The sequence below is a fragment of the Chamaea fasciata genome, unplaced genomic scaffold (genome assembly GCF_029207755.1).
Source record: "Chamaea fasciata isolate MVZ Bird 193981 ecotype frontalis unplaced genomic scaffold, bChaFas1.0.hap1 SCAF_2, whole genome shotgun sequence".
In the NCBI taxonomy this organism is placed as follows: domain Eukaryota; kingdom Metazoa; phylum Chordata; class Aves; order Passeriformes; family Sylviidae; genus Chamaea; species Chamaea fasciata.
Genome location: NW_027094087.1, coordinates 30096062 through 30115074, shown reverse-complemented (window position 1 = coordinate 30115074; position 19013 = coordinate 30096062). Strand labels below are relative to the sequence as shown.

Below are 19013 nucleotides of genomic sequence, written 5' to 3'. Positions count from 1 at the left end.
AAGCACACAGTCTTATACTCCAGGCAAGTGCAGCAGCAAGCTCATGGTCTCTTTCTCCCCATCACTTAGACAGAGGGCAGCACATTTGGGGAATATTTCACAGGGCTGAGGGTCTCCAGAAGCACTGAGCTGTTCTCTGCTTTACCACAGTGCTGTCTCTCATTTAAAAACCCAGATGTAAAAATGGAACAAAGAACTGAACTGAAAGAAGCATAGCTGGAGCGAGAAAAGCTGAGCAAGAGGGGATCAGGCTTTAAAAACAATGGAGCCTTTCAGCTGAGCTGGTTCGAGGCCCCCAGTGAAAGTGAGGAGGAAATACATCACCTTGCGGATCTGGGCTAATTCTGCTATCCGCTCCCCAAATTCCTGGGCATCTGCCTCATTGCACTCCACCTCCTTGGCCCCTTGCTTCTTCCAGAAGATGCCCACTGGCTCCAGCAGCTGCCTGTTCATTAGGTGGGTGAGATCAGGAGTCCAGTGCTGGGAGGTGCCAGTCAACGTGACCTTCCCAGGTCTCTCCAGCTGCACGTCCCAGCGGAGGAAGCGCAGTTTGTGCTGCTGGATGAAATCCACTCGGTAGATGTGCTCGTTGGGACGCAGCAGCTTCTCACCATCCTGGGGCCTGAGGTTTTTTTGCTGCAGGCTCTGGAAGCGCAGCCACATTTGCCGGGTGAGCTGCTCGTCGCGGATGAGGGGCAGCTCAAGCACCCCCGCCTCAGCTGCCATCACCTCGGCTGCTCCTCTGCTCCGTGCTCAGCAGTGTGTGCCTCCCAAACAGGACACGCAGGGGGAAAGATTGGACAGGCCCCTGGAGCTGGTGTTCCTTCTCCACAGACCCAGCAGTGCTAGGCAACCTGGGCCAGTGATGCAAAACACCTCTGGGGCTTTCCCTGAGTGCCCTCCCGACTCATTTGCAGATTCAGAACTGTTGGTGCTGCTGTGCATGATAATCTATAGGGAAGGGATGTCTGATGTCAGCCACCCTGGCAACCTCCCTGACAACCATGGCTCATCATCCCGAAACAAAGCCAGGGATGCCACCTTGGCAGGGATGAGTGGGAGTGGCTTTCTGTGAGTGTAGGTTCATGGCTAATTCAGACTGGAATGAGACTCTGAAGGAGTCTGGTCCAACCTACTGCTCAAAGCAGGACTTCAGGGTTAAATCATGTTTCTCTGGGCTTCATCCAGTCCATCTTTGAGTATCTCCATGGACAGAGGTCCCACAGCCCCTCTGAGCCCTGTTCCAGTGTCTAACTGAGCTCATCCTGAAGAGAAGCTGCAGCTTGTGCTGCTGTCCTTTGTCCTTTGACAGTGCATTCCCACAAGAGCCTGGCTCCATCTTGTCTACACTCCCCTATCCAGGCTGGATGGGGCTCCAAGCAACAAGGTACAGTGGCAGTTGTTTCTGCCCATGACAGGAGGGATGGAACTAGATGACCTTTAAAGGTTCCTTCCAAGCCAAACCATTCCATGATTCTGTGGTTAAGTAGCTGCATACAGCAATAAGCTCCCCTTTTAACTTTTCTCCTCCCGGATGAAAACTCACTTTCCTCCTGACCATTTTGGTGGCCTCCATCAGGCTGTGCCACCCAGAAAAGGACATGAGGGTCCCAAGGGACAAATTGACTCTAAGTCAATGAATAGCAAACTAACATGACCATCGTGCCCCTTTCTGGATGGCACAGCTGGCAGGAGTCTGACACCACACTGTTCCTGCAGCAGCAAGTCGGCATCAGCATCCTGGGGTGGTTTTGCCCTGCATTTTAATGTCTCAATTTCTTTTCATAAAAGCTAGATACGCCTGAAGGGTGATAGAAAGGGTGTTACAGAGCTAGATCACACCTAGAGCCATGTAGGGTCATCCCAGACACAGGAATTTAGAAGACAGCTCCCAACTAAATTCCAGTACCCCATTCCCACTCAGTGATTCACACCACACAGGCATAATGGGAAGCAGGGACATGGAGAAAGCAAGGTGGAAGAAAATGTTTAAATTAAATAGCCTCCTGGGATACACAGGGATATGCTGGCCTGCCTTATTTTCTTGAAAGTATTCCTCCTCCCCACACTTATGAGAGACAGTTTCACTGTGTGAAATGGAGTAAGAGACATGCAGAGCCTATGTTACATCCTGGTGTGCACAGGAATACATTTTCTGGTAGCCATGGGTGATCTGGGCCAAGATTCCTGGGCTGATATTTTTGAGATACTAAAGCCTGCATCAGCATCTTTCAGCTCTTGGCAGACCCCAAATAGAGACATCTTGGTGTCCAGCAAAGTTATCACAATTGCATGTGTAACCACACTTAGGACAAGGGACCCATTATTTCTGTCTCTGAGACCTTCAGCAAATAAGAAATTCTTCCCTGTGAGGGTGGTGATACACTGACACAGGTTTCTCAGAGAATTTGTGGATGCCCCATCCCTGGAAGTGTTCAAGGTCAGGTTGGATGGGGCTTTGAGCAACCTGGTCTAGTGGAAGGTGTCCCTGCCCATGGCAGGGGAGCTGGAACTAAATGGTCATTAGGGTCCCTTCCAACCTATATAATTCTATAAATCAAGCCTTTCTGAAAGAAAAGAGGGGGCAGGTGAAAAAAAAAAAAAGCTTCTGAGAGTTAAAGCAATGGAAAATGAGAAGTCACAAACACCCACAGCCAAATTGCCAAGGGAGGAAAAGCAATGCCTGGCAAACTGAAATAATGAGTTGTCCAAAGGGACCCAGCCTGTTTGGTTGGCATTTCCCAGGGCAGAGCTAGAAGTGAACGGTGAGGAAGGATGACAACTTCCCCACTCACCCTTGGGGGATGTTGATGGTGAGGAACAAGCTAAACAACCCTGTGCATTGCCCTTGTAATGAGAGCCACAGCAGCCACCACAGCCACCATGACAGGAAGCCTTATTGCTTATCTAGAAGGCAACAACAGCTATCCTGTTCCCATATAAAGAAAAACCTTGATTTTAACAGGAAATGGAGATCCTGCAAGAAATCCATGAACTTGATGTTCATGCTCACCACAGGAAGCAGAGACTGGAAGAACCACGGCACACAGAGCAGATGTGGGGTAAAGGAAATCATCTCAGGCCCATGGCTGTAACAGGCTGTGGGTGAAGCTGCTGGTGCTGCCTGCACACACTAGCTGCCTTCTGCAGTAAAATCTAGGAAAAGTTGCTCACAACTTGCTGGTCTCATGCCCTATGATGATGAAAACCCACACCAGAGTCTGACGTCTCCCTGCCTTGGCTTTCACAGGGCTGACACCTTGCACAGCTGAGACCATGGTAGAGATGGGCACAGACTGTCCAAGGATGTGGCACTGAGCACCTCCTTCCCCCTGAACCTCTCTGCTTGCTCCACAGGTCTGCAGCCCCTCACTTTGATGCAGCTTTGTGGTGGCTTTCTGGCCCACAGTAGAGCTCACACTGCTACATGGTGCCATGCAGGCATGGGACATGCCAGAGATGGATGCTTTGGGCAAGCAGTGACTTGGGAGAGGTGCTATAACACCCTGAAATCAACCTACCTGCCCTAGCATGAGGTGTCTCACTGCCAAGGTAGGAACACAGTAAACAGCCAAAGAGAGGGGACACCATGGGAATGAGGGAAAAGGGGCCTTATGCTGCAGCTCAGCATCCTGAGTTTTGTTCTTGTCAATTTTTAAATTATTTTGGAATTCGAAAGGTCACATTTGGGATCTGAAAAACAGGATGGGATTTGATACACTTGGTTAAGGAGAAACTGGCCAAGGGTTTGGCTGGAGTGTGGTGAGTGCAGTCATGATGACTAATGCCCTTTGGAAGTCAGTCTTTTAAGGGAGATTTTTGCACACTATCAGCTTTTCAGGACACGAGGCATCCCTGAGAACCAGTTTTTGACCTGGACAAACACAATGCAAAGCCAAGGAGTTGAAGACAGGCTCTCCCCTGCCATGAGGAACCACTTACCTTCTGCCACAGAGACTCCCGGGATGCCAGGGAGGAGCAGGCAGCCACGAACCAGCAGTTCCCAACCTGCCCCTGGTGTAAGTCATGGGAGCTGATCCCATCCACAAAGAGACGTGGATCATTGCAGATTTCCTGTGGGACAGGAGAAAAACAGACATTCTGGGTCAGACAGCAGACAGGGAAACCAGGAGCAGGACTTCTTGGCAAAGGAAAGTTACTTCCTCTCTTCCTCAGACTCCATGTAAACTTGACCTGCAGATTTCTGCTGGCCTCGCTCATCATGCTGGTGGCAGAAGGACTCTGTCCTGCCTTCACCAGGACATGGGCAGCATCACAAGACCTACTCTCTATTCTGTCCCAGCACCCGTGCAGCTTTGTTATAATCATCACTGTTGATAATAGTATGCTTTCACACCATTACAGCCTTTCTAATTCTCCTCTTTCAGATGCCTCTACTCCATGACTCTTTTACAAAGGGTGAGGAATCTGTTCTTCCAGATCCTAGCTCAGCAGATGAAGAAAATTCGGTGAGCCAAAAGCTTTGTAGCTGGGCCAGAAGGATTACTCATTCTGCCACCAAAACCAGGATGGTGGATTGTGCACAGACACCATGAATGGAGAAACTTGGGTAGGAGGCAGCTGGGAGGTAAGCTCATCCCTCCAACCATGCACCAAGACCATTGGCTTTTCTCTGCCTGGCTCCTGCCAGGCTGCCCTCCCTGCTTCCCACTCCCACTTAGAGCCTGGCCAAGAAAGCACTTAAATAACAGAGGGTGTGGAGCAAGCTTCAAGTGACACACTGCTTTTTTAAAAATGTATTTTCTCCTGCTCAATCCAGTTTGTAAGTTGATGTCCAGCTGGAGGCTGGGAGCAGATGGGACAGATAAACAGCTGAAAGAACATCTTCCCCTTTGTTATTACAGTTAATTTGAAGAGGAAAAAGGAAAAGCAGGTTATCCTTCTTCCCTCACACCTCCCAGTTTTTCAGGCTGGTTGTACCCAGCATAATATGCCCCCTTGTCCTGACTTTGCATACGAGGACTTGTATTACCCTCCACCCATAGATTCATGGAAGGGTTTGGGTTGGAAGGGAGTCTAAAGATCATCTAGTCCCAAACCCTGCACTATGGGCAGAGACCCCACCCACGAGATTTGGTTGCTTAGGGCTCCATCACAGGGAGGAAAAGGAACCAAAGGCACCTCCTGATATTCCCACCTAGCTCAGCCAGCACCAAATACCTCAAAATTAACCTGACACAAACTGGCCAGGCTCAGACCCAAGGAAAAGGACTTATCTCCTAACGCTGGTGTTGCAGGATGTTGGGATGAGCGCTAGGGGGAGGCAAGCCGACACCAGCAAAGGCAGGAGCCACCTGTGCCTCAGCATCGCTGAGCGCATGCCGGCATGGGAGAGGAGCAGTGGGCATCAGCTCCTGTTTCATGGCACCCGGGAAGCTCCCAGCAGTGGCGACGTGTCTGGTGGTGGGGGTGTCTGTAACATCAGCTCTTTGTGATCCTTCTTTATCCCATCTGAGGACCACAGCTGCCCCTTCTGCCCCTGGGGGGACCTGCAGGTTACACTAAAGGAGTTGCTTGATATTACACAGACAGGTGAGAACACGAAATTGTGAGAAACACAGAGCCACAAAATGGTTTGAGTTGGAAGGGATCTTTTAAAGGCCATCTAGTCCAAGTCCCTGCAAAAAGTGGGGACATTGTCAACTGGATCAGGTTGCTCAGAGCCCAGCCCAACCTGACCTTGAATGTTTCCTGGAGCTGGGACATTCATCATCTCTCTGGGCAAGCTGAGGCAGTGTCTGACCACCCTCACTGTAAAAAACTTCTTCCTTACAGGTAGTCTAAATCAACTCTCCTTCAGTTTAAAACCACTACTCCTTGTCCTATCCTGACAGGCCCCGCTAAAAAGTTTGTCCCCATCTTTCTTACAAGCCCCTTTCAAGTAGGGAGAAGCTGCAGTAAGGTCTGCCCTGATGTGCAGAGTGGGGCTACCACACTTCGCAGAAGGCCCACACACCACACCGAAGCCCTGGGACTGAGCCTGGCCCAGTGGACTCCCAGTGATCTTAAGCACAGAATCACCAAATCAACGTGGTTATAAGGAATTTCTGGATATCATCCAGTCCCCACCCCCTAATCAAAGCAGGGTCAGCTACAGCAGGTTGCTCAGGACAGTGTTCAGTCAGGTTTTAATATCTCCAGGAATGAAGACTTTGCAACCTCTCTGGGAAGCCTGTGCTAATTTTTGGACCAACTTCACAGCATAAAGTTTTTTTTCATGCTTAAATGGAATTTCCTGATTTTCAGTTTGCACACTCTGTCTCTTGTACTGTCACTGAGTACCACTGAGAAGTCTGGCTCTGTCTCCTTCATTCCCAGCTATCCAATATTTATGAACATGGTTAAGATTCCCCTGAGCCTTCTCTTCTCCAGAGTGAGGAATCACAGAATCATTAAGAAGACCTCTAAGATCACGGAATCCAGCCATTAACCCAGCACTGCCAAGTCCACCACAAAACCATGTCTCTCAGCACCACATCTGTACTTTTTTTAAATATTTCTAGGGATGGTGATTCCACTGCTTCCCTGGGCAGTCTGTTCCAATGCTTGAGCACCCTTTTCGGTGAAGAAATTTTTCTTAATATCCAATCCTTGTAAAGGGGAAGGCAGCATTGCCTCCTTGTTCTAATGCTGTGGAATTGATTCTGTCGGGATGAGTCTCATCCATGGGTCAGTCTCCCAGAAAACCCCCCTGGGAAGGTTTGCCATATTCCTTAGAGACTGGAGCTTACCAATATTAAATTACTTGAATTCTTCAGTCCCTATTGAAGCTGCTGAATTTCAATTCATACGTTTTGTACCTGGTCTGGACTGTGTGGCCTCAATCCACTGGGATGACATTTCCTGTATTCTCTGGCTGTACTGAGGTGGGAGCCAAGGACCGAGGCACTGCTTCAGCCAGGCTGCTTTGCCCCAGCGTGGCATGGAACACAGTGGAGCCCTGGTGTGTGATGCAAAGCACACTCAGAGCCATGGAGCACCATGCCCAAGTGCAGAGGTGGGTGCTTGATATTACAAAGACAGGTGAGAACAAGCTACCAGTGGGAACTAGGTCAAAAAACCAAGAAAAGCTTTGGAACATTCAGTGTTCCTTTTTCTGTGAAAATTGCTGGAAGTGATAAGGAGCTTGTTCTGCAGCCAGATGGAATTACAGGGCCTGGGATGTGTATGTGCAAAAGGAGGACAGAAGCAGAGATTCCCTATCAGAGAAGGTCATGACCTTGGTTTCTTCCACCAGCCACCATGCAACAGAGAATCCAGGTGAGCAATAACATTTATTCAGGCAGCAAACACCACGTCGCCCTCCCAGCACCATGACCCCGAGAGAGGAGGGCAGCACACCAACATCTACACCCACACACACCCTGGGGCCTTCTGGGCTCAGGCTTCAGCCACCATGGAACCAGCTCAACCTGCCTGTTGCCACTTGAGGCTTCAGCAGACAGGAAGTCCATGCTGTCCTTCATTCATTCATTCTGTCCTTCATCACAGCCAGATCCCAGGTCCTGGTTGCTCCTAGTCTGGACACAGATGGAGAACAGGAAGGAACAAGGGGAAGCCAAAACCTAGGGCTGCAGGGAAGCTATGACTTTAATGTGTGGTTCTTAACTCTACCATGGCCAAGGGAGTCATCCATGTCTCTTTACCCCCAAGGAGAACCTGTCTTGGAGGATCCCAAGAATCACAGAATCACTGAAGCTGGAAAAGCCCTTAAGATCACCTAGTCCAACCATTAATCCAGCATTTCCATGTTCAGCCCTAGATCATGTTCCCAAGTGTCACACCCACATTTTCTTTGAACACTTCTGGAGATGGTTATTACCAGGATCCTAAGCATCATCAGAGATGATCTGCCCTCCCTAAAATTGTCTGCTGAAATGCCTGCTGAGCTTCAAGCAACAAAACACAGTTTAGAGAAAGCCTGTGTGGATGGTTCTATGGAAAGAATCAGACTGATAACACAAAGAGGGCCAAAATAGTGATTCAAAGTTCTGGTGATTCATATCCTCCCTCCTCCACTGGATATGGGACAGAGGTAGAAATCAGAGCCAGAGCAGGTCCCTGTTGATGAGGGGCTGATTGCAGAGGTCTGGCTTATGAGAGCCCAGATTAGGACAGTTTGCTTCCTCTGGCTTTGGGGTTTTGAAGTTCATTAAGGGGAAAAAAAAAAAAAAAAAAAAAAAAAAAAAAAAAAAAAAAAAAAAAAAAAAAAGACCCAATCAGAGCAATTATTTTGTACTTTTTTGCTTCCCACCCAAAAGCACATGGTCTTTCCCTCTTTCCCTCTGCTCTCCCTCTTGGGACACCTTCCCAAAACCACACAATTTTCTTCCAAATGCGTTTAAAGGAGAAAATATCTTCCTCACCTTCTCCAGCCAGTCCAATTTCACACAGGGTTGTAAGGAGAAAATCACTCTCTAATTTGCTTTATAATTTGTGACTGTTTTACCATAAATGTTTCCCAGTGCAGGTTTCTGAGATTCAGATTCACTGGGGATCTGGATCATGTCAAAGCAGATGTGGGGAGAGAAAAAGCTGCATTAGGGGGAGGGATAACCACGGGAGATGCAACATCTGCTGCATGCCAGGACCACTTTTGCTAACAAGATTTTGTAAGGAACAGACTAGTCTAATTTCATTGCAGAGCCTGGCAGTTTCAGAACAATGCCTTCACTCAGACTTGCAAAATCAGCAAAATAATCTATTAGCATGGCTGTGCTTCCTCCCTCCCTTCTGGGCAACTGGGAGCCGAAAGGATCCTCTCTTAAATGTCACTCACACAGACAAGAGAGCAAGAGGCACCCAAGCGTGGCAAGCAATGGTGACACAGCAGACACAAAGGTCCCTGTGCTGCCCTGCTGCAGGTACCTGCAACTGGGAGGCGATTTTGCAGAAAGGGCAATTAATAAAATTTGCACCAGGGTGGAAAGGGAAAGGGGGTGAATTTAGAATAGCAGGGGTCTGTGCTTTCAGATGGATTAATAAAGGATCATGGAATCATGGAGCGGTTTGGGTTGGAAGGGACCTTAAGGATCATCTCTCTCCAACCCCCTGCCATAGGCAAGGACACCTTCCATTAGACCAGATTGCTCAGAGCCCCATCCAACCTGACCTAGAACATTTCCAAGAATGCAGCAGCCACACCTTCTCTGGGCAACCTGTGCCAGTGCCTCACCACCCTCACTATAAAAAATTATGTTGTTATATCCAATTTTAATCCATCCTTTTTCGATTTAGAACCATTATCCCTTGTCCTGTCACTACAGGCTCCACTAAAAAATATACACTTGGCAGATCAGCTTCACACACATGGAAGGGTAGGCTTGGTTGGGAATATCTACACCCTACAGAACTGTTTGTGGGGGTTTGTATTGCCTCAGTCAGGCATCCCTAATGCTAATCCTCTCACAGTACCTCAGTGTGTACACATTTGTATTACTATCAGCTCCCACACCATGCAGAGGGCACTGGACACTCCACCCACAGCAAACAGGACTTGCTTGTAAAGGGAGGGATCCAAAAAACATGCTCCCCACAAACTCCTCCACTCAGTTTGTGTACCACAGCATCACAAAATGGCATTTTTTCAGGCACCTGGAGGAGTGGGGGAAGTGTTTGTTTTGGCACCAGGAAGCGCAGAGACAGAAGTAAACAGGATCTAAATGTCAATTTACAGGACCTTGACAGGTCCCCCTGCAGTTTTATCTTCTGGGTACCCAAAGTACAAAGGGATACCCAAAAAAGGATAAGGCAATGAGAGATGGAGAGACACAAGAGGTGGTAAGAGCACTGCACTTCCCCAGGAGCAGATGGAGATGGACTGGAAGAAGAATGGCACAAGTACAGAGACCCCACACTTGTCATTCCTCCCACATGCCCTTTCCAGGGATGCACTCTTGGGAAGTCTCACCATTACTCCACCCAGGACTTCAGTCTCTACCCAGCCAAGACTGATGCAGAGGCTGGCACAGCCTGGCTTTTAGCATCACCACACATCCAGACACAGCCCTCCCCAGGCCATCTCCCCCACAGCAAGTGCTTTTGTCTGGTGGCAAAGCCACAAAGGAGAGAAATACTCCCTGGTGACCAACAGCCCTGAGGTCTGCAGAAGTCACTGCCAAAGCAGGAAAGTCTTCACATGGCTCACTGACAAACTGGGGGATGGGATGCTCAGAGCAGTGAGATGATGTGCCACAGGTCACCCCATTGAGGGGCAGAAGTGGTCTCTCTGGGTTTCCAGTCCCAGCAGAGTCCAGTCACCAGGGGAACCATCCTGCCTTCATTGTAATGATGTCACCTGGCTCCCTTTCATGCTGCATCACCTGAGCCAGCCAGACCCTTACAGCTGCACACAACTACAGTCTTGAGATGTGGAGAGGACACTGAGCAAATGCAGCTCTCAGAGATGGCTCCACCTGGATCTCCTTCCCTAAATCCTGGTCCATGTAGCTACAGGTTCTAGGGAGCTACACCAGAGAGGTGGAGGAAGAGGAAGAAAAGAAGCTCCCAAGGCTGTTTAACACCCTCTGACAGATACACCCTTCTGACTCAGCACAGTGCTGCTGGCCACCTTTGCCCAAATTCCCCCATCCTCCATCATAGCCGAGTCTTGAGCTCTCCTACAGATCTGCTTTGACCAGCTTCTCTCGGGAAGGACTTGCAGGGTGAACCAACCCTGGTTTGGCAGTATTGTGAGTTTAAATTACACCAACACTCCAAAGCCTGTCCTCTCACATGGCACACCATGCTCTCAGGTGCTCCAACACTTTTAGTTGTGGGGTTTAACCTCAAGCAAATGAACTGTCTTGGCTTGGAGCTATATGCATCAAGCCCCAGACCTGGAGGATCACAGCCATGCAGGTACAAGTGAGGGACCACAAAACACAGGCAGGAGCCCTGAGGATGCTCCAAATCTTGCACCACTTTTGAGCCATTGGTCCCCACCCTGGAGGATGCAGCAGTGGGGTCATGCTGGTGGAAAGGGAGGACCCTATCCAAGTAAGTCCTGCTGTGAAAAACTACAGCATTTCAGGTGGAATGGTCCAAACCCAGCCATTCATCACAGAGCTAATGTGAAATCCTAGAGCAAGCTGATGTGCCACAAGCTCAGCTGCACTGTTTCTGCCTCCAAGCAACATAATTTAGCAGCAGCCTTGTCTGAATCCCAAATCCTGTGTCCCATTGAAAGCCAATCTTCTAAAACAGGATTTAGAAACCTAAATTGTGCAGGGGTTCTTTGTTGGTTTGGTTTGTTTGTTTGTTTGTTTTTAATCAACCTAAGAGTCAAGTTATTGATGGGAAAAGAAGAATTGGAAATTGCAAAGGAAAACTACCTCCACACTCCATTGCGTGTATCTCAGATCAAAATCTCCAAACTGCTTCTCTGTGGGGATACCTCCCACAGCCCTTGAGCCATACTCTCTCCATTTCCCTGTCCCAGGGCAAGGAAATACTCTTTGGCTTGTGATTGTGTCCCATTCATAGCACCTCCATTCAAAGACAGGACTTGACCTCAGCACAATCTAAATTAATCCCTGACTATGCAATCATGATGAAAAATGAGGTTATTGTGAGTTTAAGCCATTTAAAGGAACTACTTTCAGCACACGCCTATTCTGGTTATTCATACACTGGGTGTAGCTTTACAAACAGAATCCTGTTTTATGAGAAAACCACCCTCTAGAGATGTGGAGTCATGAGCTTCTGCTAACTGGGAGAAGGGACATTAATTCTTATGTAACTCTGTCAGTGACCACAGTCAAAATTTAACCATCCATGACCACTCTCCATTAAGATGGTTGGTTCATCCTTTTTCTTCTTGGATGGGGACTGGGAGGAATGCATCACTGAGCAGTGATTTCTTCACAAAGATCCAGAAATATCAAAGAACCATTGTTTTATATTTCCACTGACACACAGTCACTCACAAACTCACAGTTATACACTCTCACACACTCTTCATGTTTTATTTTCCTTCTGCAAGAGGCAGCACAATGCCTGATCAAGTCTTTTCAAGGGTTTCAGTGGAAGACACTTGCTCCAGCAGGAGTGCCTGCCCTTAACACAGGGAAATCACTCCAAAATCCCACCCTCTCTGAGGCCTCCAAGATTAGAGCTCACAGGCAGTGCAGAAACTCTCACCTTGCACCAAGATTAAAAGCCTTGGCTGCTTCAGTGTGCATCCAGCTCTGGGACCCCCAACACAAGAAGAACATAGTGCAAGTCCAGAGGAGACCACAAAAAAGCTTGGAGGGCTGAAGCAGCTCTGCTATGAAGACAGGCTGGGAGAGCTGGGGTTGTGCAGTCTGTAGACAGGAAGGATCCAAGGAGACCTTAGAGCTACTTCCAGTGCCTAAAGAGGTTCCAAAAGAGCTGGAGAAGGTCTTTTGACAAGTGCATGAAGTAACAGGACAAGGAGGAATGTCTGGAATGGTTTTAAACTGAATAAAATCAGGTTTAAGTTAGATAAAAGAAAGAAATTCTTTCCTGTGAGGGTGGTGAGGCACTGGCACAGGTTTTCCAGACAAGCTATGGATGCCCCATCCCCAGGACAGGCTGGATAGGGCTTTGAGTGGTGAGAAAGACATCCAGTGCAAGTATCTCAGTGAGCAGCTGCAGTTTGAGCTCTGGGGAGAGGTAGTCCAAGCCTGAGACAAGAGGCTGTGAACTGCTGACAAAGGAACAAAGGGCACCTGTGTCCCATCCATGTGATCGGACACTCAGGGACTCTCCAGGCTTTCCCATGCTTGGACTGTGGAGAGGATAAAAACCTAAGGTTTCCTTTGTTTGGGATCCCTCCTCAGAGGCACCAGCTCAGGCCATTTTTCTATCACTGCACCAAGATGAAGTAGTTTTAATGATCCAGAGATGTCTGAGACTCTGTTACGGGAAAGCTGGGGTCACGGTAAGGAAGCCTGGTCTGACCATGAGTGTAGGGAGTCAAGTGGGGCTGACTGTCTGACCCACTGTCTCCCTGGAGCTGTCTGCTGTAAAGGGGTTTTGGCCCCAGCTCAGGTGGTAGGAGTGTGACTGCCAGAGTGGCTCCTGGATGGCTGGACAGGGAAACCATCCTTAACACTGAGCAGACAGGTCTAGTGGAAGGTGTCTCTCCCATGGCAGGGAGGTTGGAACTAGGTGATCTTGAAGCCAGACCACTCTGTGCTTCTATGATAAGCAGCTCTGTAATTGCTCTGCAGGTCAAATGAGCCCCTCCAGGACCCCAGAGCCCAGTCTGGGGGGATTTGCACGTTCCCTCCCATGGAACTCAGAGGCCATGGATGCCCAGGACTCCTTTCTGCCACCCCCTCTGCTATTGTTCTGCTCTAATTCCTTACCAATGCAATTTCTTGTCACCAACACGCAGCTGCACTAAGAAGCACACAATGAATCTAATCCAGCGATTTTACCGTCACTTTTGCTTTTAAGGCCATGTCCTTCTGATGCTGACGACAGAGCAGACTGCTGGAAATTTCTTATCAAAGGCTGCACTAGTGCCAAGCAGCTTATCAAATCTAGTCCTCACTGGGGCTAAGGGGGAGAGTGCGTTTGCCTGGCACCATGAGGCCATGGCCCTGGGAGGATCTGGCGAGACCTGCTGGAATGCGGCCAGGGTCATCATCGCATCTAATGGGAGCAGAGACCTTTTAAAATAGGTACAAATAATAACAATGGATCTCTTGTTCATCCTTGAGGGATGGGGTAGCCTATGAATGGCTTAAAAATGTAAAAACAAGGTCAATTCAGAGATTGCATTAAATGATGACCAAATCCTTTCCTGGCAAGGAAGAGCCAGACTGGCAATCAGCTCCAGTTTTACTGAAAACAGCAGATAAATTAACAGGCAAGTGGCTCATAAATTCTTAAGCTGAGAAATGCAAAGGTCTAGAAGGATTTTAACCCCTGTGATGGACCCCGGACAGAGTCTGTTGACTGTTCAGAGGAGACGATCCCTCAGTGAATCCAGCAGCACAGAGGAGCCCCCAGCATCAACACTAACCCCAAACATTCTTTGGGTGAGACCAAAACTGAGAGAGACAGGCCAAGACACTGCAAAAAGCTCAGTAAAGACACCCCTGGAGCACAGAAGTTAGAATTTTAGTCTTTCTGGAAGAAACACCTCCAAGTGGGATACCAGAAGGTTTTTGCACCCAATTGTCATTGCCAGTGTAAGTGCCTCCCTGCTAAACTCTTGGTGAGCTTCGGAGAGCAAAGAACTGCAAGAACCTAACCTCTTTCTTTTCCATTATCTTCACTCTTGTGTTTTCGTCAGCTTCCCAGCCTGCACTATACACTGGGGAAAAGACCTTTTAATGTAGAAACTTGTGGCCAGGGAAGTGCTGGTCCTGCTTTTAGTGAATTAGTTCATTGACTCCTTTCCCCTTTCAAGGAAACCCCCAAGGGGATTGATTGTATAATCCTCACTCAGCAAGACAAAAGAGCTAAGTGCTTAATAATGTAAAGAAAAGTGGAGCTAAGAGATGCTCTTCCATCCTGCAACACCTCCTCCAAAGATAACAGCATCCAGTTCAGGAGACAATGGACATAATGTATCCTGCATGATAGACAAGGGAGAATGGCTTTAAGGTGAAATAGGGTAGATTTAGATTGGATATTAGGAAGAAATTCTCCCCTGTGAGGGTGGTGAGACATTGGACCAGGTTATCCTGAAAGCTGTGCATGCCCCATTCCTGGAAGTGCTAAAGGCCAGGCTGGATGGGGCTCTGAGCACCCTGGTCTAGTGGAAGGTGTCCCTGCCCAAGGAACTAGAGGATCTTTAGGATCCCTTCCAACCCAAACGATTTTATGATTCTGTGAATGGACAAAACTCCTATACACAAGTCACAGTAATATATAATGACAGGAAGTCAGGGAATGGCTATTGAAAAATCCTATTTTCTTGGTTTCTAAAACAAGATTTCTCTTGTTTGTCTGGAAAAAACCTCCGGGCTGTGACTGAGAGCATCTCTCCCCAGTGCCACAGTGGGGCTGAAAATGTCATGGTGCCCTAAGGTCTCCTGCTTCCACAACCAAAACACCTGGCCTTTCTCTCTCCCCAACTACTCTCTTAGGCTTTCCCCTCCAAATGACATTGCCCTCATCCAGACAAAATAATATTACTATTTAGCACGAATCTACCTTTATGCTCTTTAATCAGTGACAATCTCCCCTGACAATTAGTTCCTGTGGAGATAATTCAGCACTTGCAAGTAAATACTGGAGAGAGATAAAAATACTGAGAAACAGGCATAAAGGGAAAAACTCTTCTCCTGAAGATTGGGAGGGTATAGATTTCATCCAAGAGAGTTTCTGCGGTGGTTGCAACCATACAGGCTTGAACTCACAGTGCAGAGGTGCAGCTCAGGTTCAACCACACATCACCTCGAGACACAGAGTCACTGTGACAACAGCTGGGTTGGAAACCCTTGTGCTTGTCACAGCTTCTTGTTATAGCACCTTTGGTATAGCTCAGCACAGAGATCCCACCTGGACCCCTCCAAGCATCTTTGGGATCTCATGTCCCAGCCACTCAGCATCTTAGGGATGACCATGAGGTGCTCCTGCAATGGCCTGCAGCACACTACTGTGGACAGGAATACACCCAGCACACAGCAGCCCTACCCGCCTCCCAGAACACAGAGGAAAAAACCATCTCCATGCTCAACCTGACTCATGTAGTTCAACATCACACCTGTGCATGATGTAAGTTTCATTTGCTTCCCACAAAAGGTGCAGTAATGCCCAAATTTGTCCTGGCTGGTGACCCATCCCAGCAGCAGGTCATAGCTTGGTGAGCTGAACCTGGAACAAGTGGGCCTCTTGCTGCAGAGAGAAAATAAGCCCTGGGTAAGACCCAGAGTTAATAAAGACAGACCCTAATCGAAGCCTGTAGCAATCCCATAGCATCAATGGAAGCACTCTGTACCCAAGAAGAGAGCTTGGGACAGTGATGGTTAGAAGATATTAACTCTTTTCCCACAGGGTAGATGAATCTCTTCTACCTTAGACCATTGTGTTTTTTCCCACAGGGGATCAACAGACACAGCAGATGCCCCAAATCTCCCCTTATTTTTTCCATCCATCCTGTACCTCATCCATCCCCTTCTACTCATCTTTGCGCCATCCCTTCTTATTTACCCACCTCTCAAACATCCAGACTAGCTCACCCAATGCACAGACCAAACCTCCTGCTTTCAAGGTGCACTGCCAGCATTTCTGTCCCAAAACGGGAGGGGCAAAACTCAGAGCTTGAGGATCAGGCTGAGAGTGCCACTAGGAGTGGTACTACTTGCCTGGATACAGATCTCCCTCTCCTTTGCATGGTAGCACACAGAGCACAAGGGAAAGAAATCTCAAGCAAGGTGCTGGGATTTGGGCTAAGCTCAAAAGTTCTATTTAATTTCTAATGCAAGAGCCAAGTGCTGCTGCCAGAAGGAGCCGCTGATGCTGCCTGAGTGATCTCCAAAATCTGCTTTGGCTTGACAACGAGCAGCCAGCTTTGTTTTTAAGTGGATTCACTAAACAAGGCTCTTCAGGACCCCCTTCCCTGCTCAGGCTGATGCTGTGGTTTCCCTCCCTCCGAAGCACTCCAGTAATTGGCCTTCTGGCTTCGCCGCGCCGCATCACAGAGGCGTCCAGCAAACAACCACCAGAGCCAAAACACGATTAGACGGCTCAAACAGCTGCTCCCTCTGCAAAGATCTGGCATCCAGTGCGGGGCTGGAGGCCAAGGAAAGCAGGGAGGGAGGGAGGACACCCTGCTGGAAATAATAAGGCTGAGCCCGTTCCAGGAAAGGCTGCAGTGCTGGATGCAGGAGGAAGTTTAAGCAAAACATCCTGACCAGGGAAGGGACCAGAGCCGTTCCTCAGCCTCTACTTTTCCCCTCTTCCCAGAAAAACCTCAGGCAAAAGGGAAAGCACTGCAAAGACTGGGGGATTTGTTGTTTTGTTGGGTTTTTTTTTTGCCAAAGCAGCCTCAAGCTTTGGGAGTGCATGGAGGAACAGAGAGGATGCTGGAAGAATAGTTGGGAAAGCAGAGATGCACGCATGGAGGACAGACTGTTTAGATCCATACTAGCACTATGGAAGTATGTGGAAATTAGACCTTGTCTCTGCCAAAGCGCATTCCCAGCACCCCAGTGAGTTCACCATGGTTACTTTTCACATGCAAGTGCTTTATCTGAAAAATCACAGAACAGTTTGGGTTGGGAAGGACCTTCAAGATCACCTAGTTCTGACCACCCTGCTGTGGCCAGGAACACCTTCCACTACACCACGTTGCTCAAAGCCCATGCAACCTGGCCTTCAACACTTCCAGGGATAGGGCAGCTCCAGCTTCCCAGGGCACAATTTATCTCCTGTGTCTGATTTCTTTCCGTAGATCACAGGAGACAACTTTTCCAAAAAAGCAAGTGGTTTGTTTTTAATAATGGGCAGCTTTTATTTCCATTCTCCACCCGCTCTGTTCTCACAAAGCTAGAGACACGATGAGCTCTTACATTTTATCACAGTTTTAGCTGAAACTCTCCAAAACAACCCATGGCCATGGCCCTGAGAGATAAAAGTGTGTACACTTTTAAAAAGTGTGTATCCCTTCCCTCCAGAAAGTATCCCTGGGACTGGGGACTCCATTTCTTGGTAAGGAAATCCCCAAAACAGCATCTGCCAAAAGCTGGGAGCATCACTACTTGCTTTTTTCTGAAAGAAATTTACCTGTGATTGCCTAACAGAAGATTTGCTGGTTGTAATAGAAACAAGATGCTGCGGTTTAATAACTGCACCGTGCCATTCAATAGCACATGAGCAGAAGAGTGGATTTAGACTTCATGGACATTTTGGACTCTACTGAATCCTGCATTAACTTGGAAAAGCTGATAGCGATTACTTTCTTGCAGAAGATGCTGGCACTTTTCCTGGACTCTCTCCCTTAGAAAGTCAGTATGAATTCAGGCAGAATCAGTCCAGCAACTAAAAATGTCATTTTGCATTGTCTGCTGGCACAAAGCAATTCTCCCCATGAAATTTAGTTACTTTTACTGATATGAAAGATTTCAATTGAGAGAAAGAACACAGATATATGCTTTTGAGAAAGAGGCTTCTCGAAACTTCAGCAGCAAACTGGGCAGTTGTGAGCTCAAATTCTTTTTTTAATGGTGACTTTTGTGGTCAAGGCAGCAGAGTAGGTCTGATCAAACAATCCTACCAGACAGTGGCATCATGAGTCTGCTGCTGCTCAGCATGCATTCCTTCTGATGCCCACACTGCTGGCAAAGTTCCCTTTATCTGGTACAGAGGCAGCAAAACAAGGACCACTTCTGTGTCTTTTTAATCCACAGGACCTTGCTGGCATATGGGACCCACTTCCAGCCTCCATTCCCACTGACAGCCCATGCCAGAAAGAGCTCTGGTTCAACATTCTATGCTAATTGCTTCAAGAGTCCCCCTCTACCCAAACAGTTCTATGATCCTATGAAACTGCAGAGCTGGGTGGCTGCAAAAAGTTTGAATTCACTCTGTGCTTCAGCAGGGATGGGTTTGGACTAGGTGAGCATGACACTTTGCAGGTGAGGTTCAGAAAGCTTTCTTAGAAAGACCCTCATGCTCTAAAAGAGCAAGGCAGCAGGAGGATAATACCTGCCTGAACACCAAGGGCTGCAAGTGAGATGAAAGCCAGAAAATGAGATGGAGAAAGGCTCTGAGATGCTTAGCAGAATACAAGAAATCTTTATGTTCCTCTACGAAGGGATCCAATCCTCTGTCTTTTGACATGAGGCTGAAGTAATGTGTGCAACCTGACTGCAAACCAGCAAGGGGGTCTCAAATACATCCCCACCTTTTAGTTCCAGAGAAAGTTGTTTAGAAAGTCTAGCTATCACCTGTCTGCTGTATAAATGTGATGTGCAAGGTGTGTTCACATTAGCCCCCACAGTGAGACCAAGCCTTGTCTTCAGAAGGCAGCTGTGCCACAAAGCCTCTTTTCCTTCCAGCAGACAAGA

General features: G+C 48.1%; 2 protein-coding genes across 2 annotated transcripts in view; both read right to left on the bottom strand.

The window, feature by feature from the left end:
- Nucleotides 1-19013, bottom strand: part of CAPN5 (calpain 5) — a 52546-nt gene that overhangs the window by 16591 nt on the left and 16942 nt on the right. Inside the window, exon 3 of the mRNA XM_066175560.1 lies at nucleotides 3943-4074. Coding sequence (XP_066031657.1) covers nucleotides 3943-4074 — 132 coding nt within the window. The remainder of the gene's footprint in view (nucleotides 1-3942; nucleotides 4075-19013) is intronic.
- On the bottom strand, nucleotides 247-726 carry OMP (olfactory marker protein). The gene has a single exon (XM_066177383.1). The coding sequence runs from the start codon at nucleotides 724-726 to the stop codon at nucleotides 247-249; it is 480 nt and encodes a 159-aa protein (XP_066033480.1).